We start from the raw sequence: 14708 nt of genomic DNA on the forward strand, positions 1-14708 counted from the left end.
ACTTTTGTATATTACAAAAATATAAGACAAAACAAATGTGCAACGCACCTACTCTACACGTAACACTTCTCCAAATATAATTATAATTTTTGTTTAACAAACTTAAATATGATATGGAATTTAGAATTACAACGGCAAACCACTTTTGCTCGAGAATGACAAGTAACACAAATACATACGTCCTCGACAAAATTGATGATAGTTTACCTCAAATTGAATTAAAATTATCAGATAAGGTGCAAACAAGTCACACATCGAAAGAACCTAACAAACTCAAGGACTAACGAAAATGTGTTCTTTAATTAATTTTAGATCAACATTCTACACACCTACAATAACACGACGTCAAGAAAACATGAAGCCAGCTGTAACGCTCAGAAAAATATAACAGTCTCTATAACGATAACGAAAAATACACCGAATCGCTTTTCGAAGTGCAGTCAACGTAGATTTTAAAGGTGTCTCCATTAGGTATACGTCACGTGTAATCTTGCATAAGTTTCGGAGAATTTGTGGAAACGATTTTGAAACCAAGTTTGATAGAACCTACTCAAGATTGCACCTGCATGTCAGTCAGTCATGCACATGTGTTTCGAAAATCCTAGTACGACTGTGCTGACTCTAGGGTATAAATTCAGCAAACAATTGCCCGCAAAGGCAAAGTAGTTGTAACTCTTTCCTAACACTGTCTGATCTCTGCGACGTTGCAGCATATATCACAAGTCAGCGGTATTCTTTGATTGCATTCAACGTCAGCTGCGACGATTGAATAAAATGATGAAAAAAAACTAACGACTTTTATAGATAGTTACGATTATAATGTATACATTTATAAACTCTGTGCAACTTATTATACTGTTATCCGCTAGAATGAAAATTTCGTAATTCCCTCTTGATAAACGGTGAAAAAAATTCATAAATGCCAAGAAAAACGCGTAGCGCGAACACATGTAAGATACGATCAGTACGTCATCATGCCAAAACATGGTATAAGAGAATTTTTCGGATACGTTATCTCAACATCAGCGCCGTACCGTAGAAGCTATTGCCGTAAACAAGATTCCGCGTGCTATCGTCTCAAGAGATTAAAAATAAGTATATGAGATGGCATTATACGAGTTGGCGATGCGGTAATGGTAGGGCTACAGATGTGAGACCCAGAACCTGGGCGCGATGGAATAATTATACCTGTTTTTTTTTGTCCCTTAACGAAAAACAGTTGCATGTATCTCGCATTGTACAATCATGAAACTGGTTTTACCAGGCCCCACAGGTGCTCGTCGCTCCCATCGTCGTGTAACATGGCGAACACGCGGAGATGGCATATCTGGCGAAACAACCGGCTGCACCGATAGACAGTGGCATCTGGTGTATTGGCAGAGTGGGAGTGCCCTATCAGCGTAGAGAATGAGAGAGTTAGATGTTAGGTACCTCTTTCTGCGTTGATACCAACACAAACACAGCTTATCACGTACGTCGCGACCCCGTTAGAGAGTGACAAAAATACCAATGGCCATTATCTCTCTCGCTCTTTCAAGGACAAACCTCTATCCGCATGGCGCCATTGCCGCGGTGCTCCCTCCAGTTCATACTAGGCTCGGTGACAAAAGTTTCTTTAGCCAACTGGTTTAGTAACCTCGAAGTTGGAGTCGGTTAGATCTTGCCCTCGTTTCCAAGTACCCGCAGTACGTTTACCCGGTGTCGCCTCCTGCCCATTTCCGGTTTTCACGGAAGTTACATCCGACCTGATCGAGGTACTTACGAGCTATTAGACTTGCTAGTTTAAATACGGATAAAATGCTGCGAAGAAGACGCGTCGTGGATCTATTGCAAGTCATCTCTTCTCAATCGTAAGTGATCGTATAAAATCGTACCTGAGAAGTCTCGAACCTCTGACAAGTTGACGGTGGTCATTTTATCTTGTACCACTTGTCCAATGGTCAATCGCATCTTGTACGCCACGCATACATGTCAAACGTATTCGAGATACAGTAAAGGCTCACGGTGTAAACTGCCCGGTACCAACGGCTGCGCATCGTGCTATTTCTTAACTCCTTCCATGTTCATCCCCCACTTCACACTGACAATGAGTCGCGGCGTCGAATATTTGTTATGGACCAAGCTTGGGATTATACTTAGTTTGACAAAATTGAAACAGACCGGACTTTATTCACATCATTGGTTATTTTAGTTCACACTCGATTGTAGTCAAATAATGCACTCTGATTGATTCGAATAGGAACTTTAATACTGCTTTAAGCCTACATGCTTTGAAGAATAGACCTGTGTGACCATAACCATGGCATCTTGGATCATTTCTCTCACAAACCGATTAATTGAACAATTTCCGAACGTGATTAAATTTTTTTTTTCAATATTACACATTTCTTTCACCCATGAGTGACCACCAATCACGTAGTCCAAGCGAATTTCTTTCCTTTGTAATTAAGCTTTTTGCACAAAGAAGGTTTTAACAGACTGTCTCTTTTCGTTTTCTAAATTCACATCATTTCTTCGCGAGGATAAATAACAACGAAGAGATTATCCAACAACAAAACTGCTATGCAATAGTATCTGAAACTATACGAAGCCATGCGGTATTAGACAAAATTTTTCTTCCTAGATAACATGTTTGGAATACTGGAACAAAATCTGAGCGATCCAAACACTGAACCTTTAGAATTGAAGCCTATTTCTGTTTGTGTCATCAGCACTTCATCGTTGTTGCGGTGGCTTGACCAACACTTGAGCCGCGGTACATATTATATTCAAATGCCAGAACGGGCCTCTTTCAGGTCATGATTGTTATTGAACGTACACAGGCATGTGCGTCACGCTTATAATACTTCGATACTAGCCATACCAGATCACCAATCAGTATTGCACACGGAGTTCCAAGTATACGGAATCGTTGAAGAATTGGCTTGATATGCTCTGATAAATATGAATGCCTGATAAGGTAAAGAGTAAAAAAATTACGTATGATTGTACGATATAGTACTCAGAGATATCGTTTATAAATTAGAATTCGACGATGGCAGAATTACGTATCGGTTGGAACGTCTGAAAATTTTGGTAACGCTTCAGTTTGAGTAATGCTAACGTCTTCCAAGGGTATTTTGGTAATGACCCCCTACTTGTTTAGGAATAAGATGGCATTGTCCAAGTAATTCTCAATACCTACATCCATTCCTACCGAGTCCAATATGCATTCTGCATGCTGCAAAATTCGGGACTACGATTGCCTTTGCAACTGCGATTACCTGTTTCGAAAATAGTAATCATCAAACGAATTTCCAATATATTACAGGGCTGAGATTATTATCCACCGAACGATTATGTAGTTCAACAGCTGGTGCTACCAATCGTGAGAATAAAGTTCCATAATTAGCTGAGTAGCGCATAAGGCGAGTTACTGCCGTATAATAAACAGATACGGCTGGTTACTGACTGTAATGATGTAATGTGAAATGTACATGAGTTACGCAAGTGCTCGAGTCATCGGATAATACATATGTATTAACCAACTTTGAATGGTCATGCATATATCATATACTTTATGTACGTATAGAGTTTAAAGGATGTGTGCTGAGAAAAGCACTGATTCCCATTAGAGTATTTGATCATAGTTCTGATAATTGTCAAATGTTTCGCACAGATGCAAGTGCCCCGCTCACGCAAACCCAGGAGGATATGGAGTACAACACAACCTTGGAAGTCTCCAGAGCACGACTTCCAATACTGCTCCTTCGAAGGAATACGCATTTGAGGTGCGTATGCAGATCCCCAATAGCAACCAATCACCGATTGGTGCTGCAAACTCGAGAGTCCACGCATATAGAATAGTGCTACGTAATACGTCGATCAGGCTATCGCACCGATAATACATAGTGCACTAATAATCAATAAGACAGGGAAAAACAGAAACACTAACTAGTTAAGATTTTAATGGATATACCTTGAAGATTATTATTACTCGACGCAATACGATCAAGAAAATTTATGAAAGCAATTTTGTACCTCGTGTCAATCTAGATTCTCAATTGGTTGCTCCAGAAGATCGATCTACCGTTACATAAGTAGCAAGTATCAATATCGATCATTTCGTTGTTTGTTTCAAACTGGTTAGGCTTCAGATGTTCTCTTGGATTTGCATGCATGATACCCTTCAGGAAGATCGTTTCACATTTTCACCTGTTATACACCATTTCAAGAAATTGACTTTCCATTTTACCTTAGTCGTGAAATTTTCACATCCTATGTCACTTCTGGTCCCGCTATGATCTCCAGATAGCAATACTAGAATCTTGAGAAAATTTGAACATGCTTACAGATGGCCTGCTCGACGATAAGATACGGTCTCGGAGTGACGCGAGAGCTCGGAATGGACATGCAAAACCTAGGTGCAAAGCGGGTGTGCCTGATGACGGACTCGAACTTGATCAGCCTGTCGCCAGTAAAAGCTGCGCTGGACAGTCTGGCGAAACACGGTGTAAGTTTTGACCTCTATGACAAGGTCAGAGTGGAACCAACCGAGGAGAGTATCCAGGACGCGACGAAGTTCGCTAAGGCGGGGAAGTACGACGCGTACATCGCGGTCGGTGGTGGATCGGTGATCGATACGTGTAAGGCCGCCAATCTCTACGCCTCGGACCCAGAGGCCGAGTTTCTGGACTACGTGAACGCGCCGATCGGCAAGGGGAACCCGGTTCGGGTTACCCTGAAGCCCCTGATTGCAGTACCGACGACATCCGGCACCGGGTCCGAGACCACCGGCGTCTCCATCTTTGATTACAGACCGCTCAAGGCCAAGACGGGAATTGCGAACAGGGCCATAAGGCCGACCATGGGGATGATCGACCCCCTGCACACCCTGACCTTGCCCGAACGGGTCTGCGCCTACTCCGGATTCGATGTGCTCTGCCACGCTCTCGAGTCCTTCACCGCGATCCATTACACCGAACGAACGCCCTGCCCCACGAATCCCATTCTCAGGCCCGCTTATCAGGGCCAGAATCCCGTCAGTGACGTCTGGGCTCGCTACGCCCTTCAGGTCATGCAGAAGTTCTTCAAAAGGGCCGTTTACAACCCGGATGACGTCGAAGCCCGGAGCAGTATGCACTTGGCTAGTACCATGGCTGGCGTAGGGTTCGGCAATGCCGGGGTTCACCTTTGCCATGGATTGTCATACGCCATCAGTGGCAATGTTAGAAAATTTCAGCCAGAGGTAAGCCGACCGACATTTGCATTTTTGGTCAAAGTTTTATAGCGGTTGATGATTTTGGTCAATTTTAGTGGTCGGTTATACGAATCAAGGTGCAGGTGAAAAAAAAATTTCTACCAAGTCTCACGTAACGTATTTTTGTCGATGGCAAATATTGTCGATATTATATTATATATGTCGAATTATAGCACAGGGCTTCGCTCTAACGAATTTTTTGTTCTAACAAAGAATATGTTGTTCCCATTCCACTCATTGTGAAAATAATTTCGCGCTAAACTGCGAAAGGCTTTTGCAAAAGTTTCCATCATATGCCTTCCAAAAGTTTCCGTATTATCATATTCATCTTTTATAATTTTATCGAAACACTAATTTTGATACAAGTACTACGCTTTCGTTTCCTATCCGCAACATTCTCTAATCGCAGTAAAAATTTCAAGTCATTCAATTATCTTACCATTCTTTTCTCTATCTAAAATAACAACCCAATTTTCAAAACTCTTGAACAGTATCAGAGGTATGAATGAGGATGTTAATACAATGAATTACCGACCTTATTTTCAATTGTACAGATTACCAACTAATTATTATACTTATTGAATGCTTTAATTAAAGAGATAATAATCTTCTCACGTTAAAATGATTAGATTGTCATAGCGTTTCAAGTTAATTGTTGGTTTCATTTGAAAAACTAACAATTATGTTTCTTTCTTCTTCAAATCATTGATTCAAATCGAGGAAAATTAGTTGCCAAGGTGCACAAACGTTCTTATTAATTTATTATATTATTCACAGGGATACACCAAAGATCATCCGATCATCCCGCACGGTCTTTCGGTCGTAATTTCGGCCCCAGCAGTATTCGCGTTCACCGGACAATCTTGTCCAGACAGGCACTTGGAGGCCGCGCAACTCTTGGGAACTGACGTGACAAACGCGAAGAAGGAGGATGCTGGGCAAATACTCGCAGACACGGTGCGAGAGTATATGCGAGTCATGAAAGTCGAAAACGGACTCGAAGAACTCGGTTTTCTCAAAGACGATATACCGAGAATGGTGCAAGGCACACTACCCCAGGTAATCATTGCAAAAAAATTATATAAATCCATTACTGGCTAGAATTTTTGCAAAACACATTTTTAAACAAAAGACGTGAAAATTGTAAACAGTGAAATTCACTTTTGAATAATTTCGATGTTATACCTGAAAGAAACTTTATTGAACAATTTGCATGAATTACTTTTATCTCTGAGGTAATATATATGTCCACTCCCAGGTACAATACCTAGAAGTTATAAAACGGGTTTAGTATTTTACGATAATGCAATGTAGCAGCGAAACAATGAGTATAACACGGCTGATTTTTTTCGTTGTAGCATCGCATCACGAAATTGGCACCACGTGAACAATCAGAAGAAGACTTGGCTCAACTATTCGAAAATTCGTTCAAGATATATTAATCACAAATTCTTCGCGGATACTTGTAAATAATACGATGTATAAATTGTTAAAATGGAATCATTTGACTGTTATGTTTTGTGAATAAATAAAATATTTTATATTTTCAAACATCGATTACTGAATTTATGTTCTCATCAATTGATTTTGTCGCATGTCATCATGAAAGATGGATTATACTTCGTTACTGTTGTTTTTAAAAAATTTAGTAACTGTCAAGGATAAACCCTCTGTGAAATTTGTCTAAATCATTTCAAATGTATGTTGAAACGAGCCTTAGGATTGTGTTCAGAAAAATGTAAAATGAAAATGAATGTTAAAAAAACTAGTGGATAAGCTAAATGCTGAACCATGAAAATTCAACAATAATCATAACTCATCCTATAAATTTACAATAAAGTCTGACTAATGAATTTTCGAAGAATCAGTTTGACTAAACGTTAAAGATAAAATCAAGAAAATTGGAAAAATTACATTTGATAAAATATTTCTCATTATTCTTCAAATATTTCTCAATAATTCTTTTTTCACCTCCAATCTATGTTTATAACACTATATTTAACGCGCCCTATCACAGCGCTCTACAACTTCTCTGATTCATTCGCTTTTAACCAAGCCTTACATGGTTTCATTGTTGTGATAATGATAAGATATTTTTCACGTCTGGTGTAATTGAATAGCATGATAAGCGAAAGTTTGTCAAGTTAAGAATAAGTCGGAAATAGAATCGCAATCAAATCCAGCACCGTATTCGCGTCACTAGTTCGAATAGTCGCGTGAAAAATATTTCTGAACTGTCGGTAAGAAAGAGAGTGGTTTCACGTAGCTGGATACATTGCAAGAGTTCACCACCAGAGGGATCTGACTTCCTGTTTCTTTTTATCCGCGTTACACATCCGGTACGTTCCGCACCTTCTGATTCCCGTATTTAACGTTAAAAATAATCTTAACTAACTGTAAAATAGTTTAAATGTAAGTGAAGATTCGTGAATAAACCCCTTCGTGATTTCTTTCGATTATAAGCGGGTTTAGATTTCACGTATTTCGGGTGGATTGAAACGGATATTTCCGGGCTGTCTTGTATGATCAAACGCCACAGTTGACAACAAAAGCATGTTGCTGATTTTAACAATAAATACCGTCGATAACTGAGAGTGACATGGTCTTTTGTATTCGACTAAGTTCACTTTTCGAGAAAATTCATTGCGACAAACCTAAAACTTGTATTTACACGTATTTAGAAACCGAGGCTGGTCGCCTAACCTCAAAATTTTCACTTTACACTTGTTAGATCCTCGGTTTTAAGAGATATAATACAACTTCACGTCGACTCTGCTTCGATAATTCGAGGTTGACCATATCTGATCACTTGGCAAAATACAGCTGTTTAAAGTCTTTCATACAATATTAATTGTGTAGGGAATAAGTCCGAGTACAAAGTCGTAGTCCTGCTTTTAGTGGATAACATTGTTACATTTTTACAGATATGGCAGACGCAGCAGCAAAAGCAAAGCCCAAAGTGGCAAAAAAGCCAAAAGAGAAGGCTGCTGAACCAGTCCCTCTTAAAAAGCGACCTTTTAAGAGGCATGGACGTCTCTATGCTAAAGCTATCTTCACTGGCTACAGGCGTGGACTCCGTAACCAACATGAACACACGGCTCTACTGAGAATCGAAGGCGCTCGTGTCAAGCCTGATTCAGACTTTTACATTGGTAAACGCTGCGTCTATGTATACAAGGTAAATTGACTCGTTGATTGTTACTTTATTCTTTAGGAATTTTGCGTATTTGGAGTATGAAACCAGCACCTTATGTACATTTGTGAACAAAACGAATTTATATGCTTGAAGCTTTATACCCCATAATGTTGATAATATGATCAGTTTTAATCAAACCGTGTCTTATACTAAAAGTAAATTCAATTATGAAAACACAAAGAGAAAGTGATATCATCACTGTGCTGTTTCAAGATCTACTGAAAAGCTCCAATTCTTTAAATTCAGATCCATATTTTGCATTGGAAAAACTTAATTGAAATAAATGATCGAACTTTTTGTATTGTGCTAATTATCTATTCCGGTTCGACACATTAATGATACACAATGTATCTTGTGATGCATAAGTAATTCAACTCTAGCATAACTTCAAATTAGAAACTTGAGTTCAATCTGGTTTAACAATATTACTCCAAAAACTTGATTTGTTGCAATAAAATCTTTAAGACATTTTGATTCTAATCGGCACGGCAATTACAAAAGAAAAACACTCTATGTAGCTTGTAAAATTACTCTTACCTCCTTCTAAGATCCCCAAGTACATCTTCCAAATGAGCTTCATTTCACAACGAATTACTTTTTTACACCACCGTATATATTCTTCCGGCACAGTCACATTATTTAATTTGACACAATAGTAGTAGATAAATTTAAATTATCACGAATCACGATTGTTTTCAGGCCAAGAACAAGACCCCTGTTCCCGGTAAAACTACTAAGAAGTCTAAGGTGCGTGCTATTTGGGGAAAGGTTACCCGTCCCCATGGAACTAGCGGATCTGTTCGCGCCAAGTTCAAGAGGAATTTACCTGCCAAGGCTATGGGACACCGCATTAGGATTGTACGTACATGTACTGTAATATCGCAAAAGTTCCAACAATGAATTGAATTTTCGATCCGTCGACAACATTTAAATACCAATAATCAAAATAGATTACTTGGCAATAGTTGAAAAAATGCTGACAATTTGTGGCCGATTTTTCTAAAAAATTTGAGGCTCATTTTCAAATGCAATCTACAAAGAAGCAATTCTGCACATCTTAATAATGTGTCTTGTGTTTTTAATCTATAAAATTATTGTTTTATATAAAACATGTGAGCCGAAACTTAATATTCATAAATCAATAAGCTTTTCTTCATTGACATGCCTGTAAATTGAGCTCTTTAATTTCTTTTCAGATGCTGTACCCGAGTCGAGTGTAAAAATCTTCTGTACAATATAAACAAATAAATAAAATCCATTTTGGTACCAAAATGCGAATTTTACATCCTTCCAACAAATTCTAATGCATGTAAGCATAGCACAAAAAGTCATTCTGGGAAATTGATTTCTACTATCTCTTATGATGATGTTATCGAACGTTAGATTCGTCTTTCTCAAATATTGTAAAAAACTGATTAACAGATCATTATTGAAATTGGGATGAGTATAAAAACAACATTAGAAATAATATTTCGTCAAGCCGATAACCTAGCAATTGTTTGAACAGATGAATGATTTTGATTGTTTACACGTTGCCGCGAATCCGTAAAGAATTTGTGGTTATTACCGTAACAAGTATTTATTTAACACCAGTCAACGGTGCCTTACGGAGAAATGAATCGATACGCACACACCAGAAATCCGTTTTCAAATCCAACGCAAGCGTTCAGTCATTGTCAGTTTCGGTGACGATCAGCGCCTCTAGCGAAAAAGAATCTAAGTATGGCTTAGGCGGTTCTGTGAAAGCGACTTGCCCGTAGAAATGAAAATAGGCTCCGAGTGATTCTCAGTCAACGCCGTGTGTGCAACTCACTGAAATATAAGTAGGACCACAGTCTTACTCGCTCTACTAGCGCATGCGCAGTAACCGAATTAAACCAAATACGTCATTAGACAGAGAAAGAAAAACTTTTATATCTTTCGTTTTTCAGTAGCAGTCCTCTAGTATGTACGTACGCTCTTTGTACGTACGTATGTATGTACGCATGTATGAATGTATAAGCACCTATACCTTTTGTACTCCTATCCATGTACCTCCATAAAGCGAAGCGGCGGCGCGTCCAATTTTACGATCTGTCATCATTGTAATACGGTCGAGATGCCGTCTGCTCTGTGACAGTTAAATCAAAAGATACATGTAAAATTGTGTGTTGCCGGACAATTACGAACAGTTTGTGCGTAGTGTGAGCTATTTTCGTTTTGATTGCCATTTGTTGACGAAAGTGTGGCGCGGTGAGATAATGAATTTTGAAGTTTAGATAGGGTAACTGTAACCGAATGAGACGATGTTTTGCTGTTTGAGAAACTGCTTCGACGGCCTCGGCCTGTCGACAACGCAAATGCCAAAAAGGGAACCGAACCCTATCATCCTAGACACTTCTCATATGGGTAATTTGCTTTTCCTTTCTTCTCAATTGATTATCTCTTTCAAATTCTGCCAACAAATTCACCTCGACTGTCCTTCGTTCTCATAACAATCAACTGTATCTTACGATAACCCTAACCTCAAGATTTCACAATGGCATCAATATTTTTCCATAATATAAGTTCGTTTAAAATTTTGATATATCTCAGAGAAAACATGTTGACGGAGAAAATTTTGTAATTCATACTTTGATTCCATACGAGAGTTTTGTATAATATTAGAATGTAATAGGAAATGTTGAAAGTAATGCATTACTTCAAGTTGTATGAGTAACTTGAAATGAACTGATTTTAACAGAATAATCTGAAATTTACAAATTGGCAAACATTAATTTTCCTTCAAAACGAATGCATTTGAAACTGCAATGCTGGAATTTTAGAAATGCTCAATTTGATTCAATTTCTAGAGTATTTAATTTTATGTTAGAATCAGAAGACTTGAAGGGTGATAAAGATGATATTAATTTCTTTGCAACACCTCAATCTAATAAAATATCTAGAAGCACAACTAAATTTCCAGAAAATGTTGGAAAATTACACAAAAAAATTTGTTCTACATGCCTCTCTAATTAATTGTATCAAGAAATTATATCTATACTTTACAGGTCACGAGGTTGTGATTGTAAAGAATGGTCTGAGAGTATGTGGGCGAGGCGCAGCTCTGACGAATGCACCTTTGGCACAGAGCAAAAGTTACTTCGAGGTGAAAATCCAGCAAGGCGGAGTTTGGGCGGTTGGTTTAGCAACGCGTTCTACGGAACTGAATACTACCGTAGGGGGAAGTGATCAGGAAAGTTGGGCCTTGAATTCAGATGGCATAATACGTCATAATTCAGAGGAGTTGCACAAGGTCCAGAACATCGCTCAGGAGGGCGACATAATTGTTAGTTATATGTTTCACCCACCGTTGTTGTATGAAATTAGTATTAGTTACCACGGTAACTTAAAATTCGAAATGTTAATAATTGTTCATATTTTATTTACAGGGCATTTCCTATGATCATATAGAATTGAACTTCTATTTGAATGGAAAGCTCCTGGATGTTCCTATTACAGGAATAAAAGTAACCACATATCCCATCCTCTATGGTACGAAATCAAGTTTGGGTCTCTTATGTTAATATTTGAATGATTTGAGGACATGGATAATCTAAAATCGCAATTTCTTATTCTAGATTTTCTATTGTGAACTGTAATGATTATTGAAAATTTTCCTTTTCAGTCGACGACGGAGCTATTTTAGATATAATATTGGATGATTTCATATACCCGCCACCAAATGGGTTTGAAAAAATAATGCTGGAGCAATCATTGCTCTAGCATATGTATTCAGCGGGCTATTAAAAAAACACACAGAAAGCATTTCAATAATAAGAAGAGAAACTAACCCAACTACGCTCACACAGTATTTTCTGATCAAAGTTGACACACAACGGCTGTGAGTGTGAAATATTTTAATGATACTGCATTTATCGATGTAATATAATAAACAATTAGCATAATAATATGAGTTAAAATTATATCTGAATACAGTGATTAAATATTTACTTTCAATAATCGTTAAAAGAAGGAAGAGTTTATTGAAATCCATCTTTGATCTGGAAGCTGCAGTTTTTGAGATAGCAAATATGATAATGTTTGTTTTTTGTATTGTACATAAAAACAAGAAAAAAACCTGATGAGATGATGTCACGGAATAAACGATGCCCGTTTAATTATAAATCTCAGTAAAACGGATTATGGAAAATTTAGTCCGAGCCCCGTAAATGCTATAAAAATGGTTAACAGAATTTTCAGGTTTTATTAGAAGGTTTACATAATTAATAATTGATTAGATCATTTATGAGCCTAGTTTTGTTTATATATAATTATATAGTATCGTTCAATCCTTATTATTATATATTTCTTCGAATCCTTAATGACTAATGGTATAATATGTACACTGGCTGAAACAAGGTACGAAAGGCATTAGGCCTGTTATTCGCTCCATTAGACGAACGTCATGGTTTATTCGTTGACTAAATCTCTTGTAGTGATGATCTGATTTATGATATAGATAATTATGCGTCGTTATTAAGTTCTACAATGCTCGATAATGATGATAATGTTCGAAGCGTTACGTCGACAAATGCACTAGGAACACTTTTTATCGTATCATAAACCTAGAGTTGAACAAAATAGAATTATTCAAATTATATTCAGATAATTATTTCATTCAAGTATCTAGCTTATGTTAATGATGCATTTCATTTGTTATTTAATTAATTATTATTATTTTCTTTGTATTCACAATAAGAAGTAAAACATTTAGAAAAAAATATTTTGATTTTGATATTCTTTTTCATGTGCTTCATAAATGTTATGCAGTTTTAAGAATTGTTTTAGAAATTTGCCTCATTTACAAAATATGTAAAAAAATTTTTTTCAATTCATCACAAAGTTGTAACGATTATAATTGAAAGCTTCAATTATTACAGGACAACTGATATTTGCTTATTTAAACACTGGTACAAACCGATTTTTTTTTTGTGATATACTTCTAGCTCGACTACTCAAATGCTTTTTCGCAAGCTACAGGTATTATGCAACGTACATACAAAACACAGAATGATATGGCACGATTTTGAATAGATATCATTGAACGACGCTGTGCAGTTACGGATGGTGTTTTTACAATTTACAACTTCACTTTCGTGTCCAGTCAATACTGACACGGTTTAATTATTACCCAGATGTCGAGGCTCCGAACATTTTGTTTTAAAAATTACTAAAAATACTTGTAAAAGAGCAAATCAATGTTTTGCCTTTGCTGATAGCTAAGTTGAAAATGATATTCAGTGTAGCGAATGTAACGAAACAGTACATAATTGAAAAAAATTTTACTTGGAAAATATTCCACTTGAATTAGTGTAAAATAAATTTTGATCACAAGCTGTATATATTCTGTACAAGACCCTTGATTCTAGCCGATTAAAACGACACATCTGACATATGAAAAAACTCTTTACGATACCTATTTTCTTTTCCTATTGTTCTTCTGGTGATTTTCCTTTCCCTTCTTAACCCAAATCGTATGCAAAATTTACTTTGTGATGATATAGGTATAAAAACTCCGTCTCTTATTATTGCTGGTGTTGCAAGCTTTGAAAAAGCTTTTCCTTTGATAAAGCTTGCAAAGACGCAAGTGTGTATCTTTGGTCCTTAATATTACATTTGCTTATTGTTATTTATGGTGCGCTATACAATTTCCATATGAAATTATTTAAACTAAAAATGTCTACCATACCTTCGTATTTCTGTTTACTTTACTTTCGGATTTTTGTTAGAAAAGTAGTTATTAAACTTCGTATTATGGTATTACTCTGATAAAGTTTCGTAATAGGTATAGCCAAGTTATAGGTATAAATTGAAACGTTATTTGGAAGACATACGAAGACAAGTTTAATATCACACGTACATAAGGTAAATAAAAAAAAAACTCAACTTATTACGTATAAATTGAAATAAAATAAAGACTTGGCTAACATATTTAATTAGAATATAGCTGCAACATAAAAGTACTTGACTTTAATAACAACTTTTCTATTATAGAAAATATATATATATATATGTGTATATATATATATATATATATATATATATATATATATATATATATATATATATATATATATATAATACATACATATATATATATATATATATATTTTTTTTTGTTTGTTCTTTAAATAACGCATAATAGTAAAAGCCTAAAGTATTTTTGAGAAACAATTTCCTTAGGACATTATCTTATTAATTATATTACATATTATATGTTTCATGACTGGTTGGCATATGAGATAACTATTA

The 14708-nt window shown here is 36.6% G+C and overlaps 4 protein-coding genes across 12 annotated transcripts in view; 3 read left to right on the top strand and 1 right to left on the bottom strand.

The window, feature by feature from the left end:
* LOC107217357 (heparan-sulfate 6-O-sulfotransferase 1) overlaps positions 1 to 14708 on the bottom strand; it is a 49347-nt gene that overhangs the window by 25798 nt on the left and 8841 nt on the right. For 5 of the 7 annotated variants that reach the window (XR_006903869.1, XR_006903870.1, XM_046737290.1 and 2 more), the window contains exon 4: positions 10447 to 10545. The exons of 1 other annotated variant lie outside the window; for it this stretch is intronic. Coding sequence is in view for 4 of the 6 variants with exons in the window: in XM_046737290.1 (XP_046593246.1) it covers positions 10447 to 10545 (99 nt within the window). In the remaining 2 variants the exon portion in view is untranslated. Of the gene's footprint in view, positions 1 to 9147; positions 10248 to 10446; positions 10546 to 14708 lie in introns of those variants that run through there. One more of the 7 variants, XM_046737293.1, reaches the window with a different exon arrangement.
* On the top strand, positions 1583 to 6790 carry LOC107217356 (probable hydroxyacid-oxoacid transhydrogenase, mitochondrial). The gene is made up of 5 exons (XM_015654859.2): positions 1583 to 1850; positions 3659 to 3770; positions 4334 to 5227; positions 6017 to 6298; positions 6598 to 6790. The coding sequence occupies exons 1-5, from the start codon at positions 1798 to 1800 to the stop codon at positions 6679 to 6681; spliced, it is 1425 nt and encodes a 474-aa protein (XP_015510345.1). The 5' UTR covers positions 1583 to 1797; the 3' UTR covers positions 6682 to 6790.
* On the top strand, positions 7555 to 9707 carry LOC107217359 (60S ribosomal protein L35a). Of its 2 annotated transcripts, none has more exons than XM_046737295.1 (4): positions 7555 to 7578; positions 8164 to 8417; positions 9135 to 9293; positions 9632 to 9707. In XM_046737295.1, exons 2-4 carry the CDS (start codon positions 8166 to 8168, stop codon positions 9653 to 9655), a joined length of 435 nt encoding a protein of 144 aa, XP_046593251.1. In that variant the 5' UTR covers positions 7555 to 7578; positions 8164 to 8165; the 3' UTR covers positions 9656 to 9707. The 2 variants fall into 2 exon arrangements, with proteins under 2 accessions (XP_046593251.1, XP_015510349.1); XM_015654863.2 differs by having other exon boundaries at positions 7572 to 7651.
* LOC107217358 (SPRY domain-containing protein 7) lies at positions 10360 to 14117 on the top strand. 2 transcript variants are annotated; one of them, XR_006903871.1, is made up of 5 exons: positions 10360 to 10823; positions 11465 to 11742; positions 11846 to 11948; positions 12082 to 12297; positions 13403 to 14117. XR_006903871.1 is itself a non-coding variant. In XM_015654862.2 (4 exons), the coding sequence occupies exons 1-4, from the start codon at positions 10721 to 10723 to the stop codon at positions 12177 to 12179; spliced, it is 582 nt and encodes a 193-aa protein (XP_015510348.1). In that variant the 5' UTR covers positions 10360 to 10720; the 3' UTR covers positions 12180 to 14117. The 2 variants fall into 2 exon arrangements, 1 of the variants encoding a protein (XP_015510348.1); XM_015654862.2 differs by having other exon boundaries at positions 12082 to 14117.

Source organism: Neodiprion lecontei, chromosome 4 (assembly GCF_021901455.1).
Source record: "Neodiprion lecontei isolate iyNeoLeco1 chromosome 4, iyNeoLeco1.1, whole genome shotgun sequence".
NCBI classification, from domain to species: domain Eukaryota; kingdom Metazoa; phylum Arthropoda; class Insecta; order Hymenoptera; family Diprionidae; genus Neodiprion; species Neodiprion lecontei.

Coding starts and splice junctions, on each gene's coding strand:
- LOC107217356 (XM_015654859.2), top strand. CDS start 1,798: ATGCTGCGAAGAAGACGCGTCGTGGATCTATTGCAAGTCATCTCTTCT. Junction 5,228..6,016: donor TTAGAAAATTTCAGCCAGAG/GTAAGCCGACCG, acceptor TATTATTCACAG/GGATACACCAAAGATCATCC. Junction 6,299..6,597: donor TGCAAGGCACACTACCCCAG/GTAATCATTGCA, acceptor TTTTCGTTGTAG/CATCGCATCACGAAATTGGC.
- LOC107217358 (XM_015654862.2), top strand. CDS start 10,721: ATGTTTTGCTGTTTGAGAAACTGCTTCGACGGCCTCGGCCTGTCGACA. Junction 10,824..11,464: donor CCTAGACACTTCTCATATGG/GTAATTTGCTTT, acceptor TATACTTTACAG/GTCACGAGGTTGTGATTGTA. Junction 11,743..11,845: donor CTCAGGAGGGCGACATAATT/GTTAGTTATATG, acceptor TTTTATTTACAG/GGCATTTCCTATGATCATAT.
- LOC107217359 (XM_046737295.1), top strand. CDS start 8,166: ATGGCAGACGCAGCAGCAAAAGCAAAGCCCAAAGTGGCAAAAAAGCCA. Junction 8,418..9,134: donor GCTGCGTCTATGTATACAAG/GTAAATTGACTC, acceptor GATTGTTTTCAG/GCCAAGAACAAGACCCCTGT. Junction 9,294..9,631: donor TGGGACACCGCATTAGGATT/GTACGTACATGT, acceptor ATTTCTTTTCAG/ATGCTGTACCCGAGTCGAGT.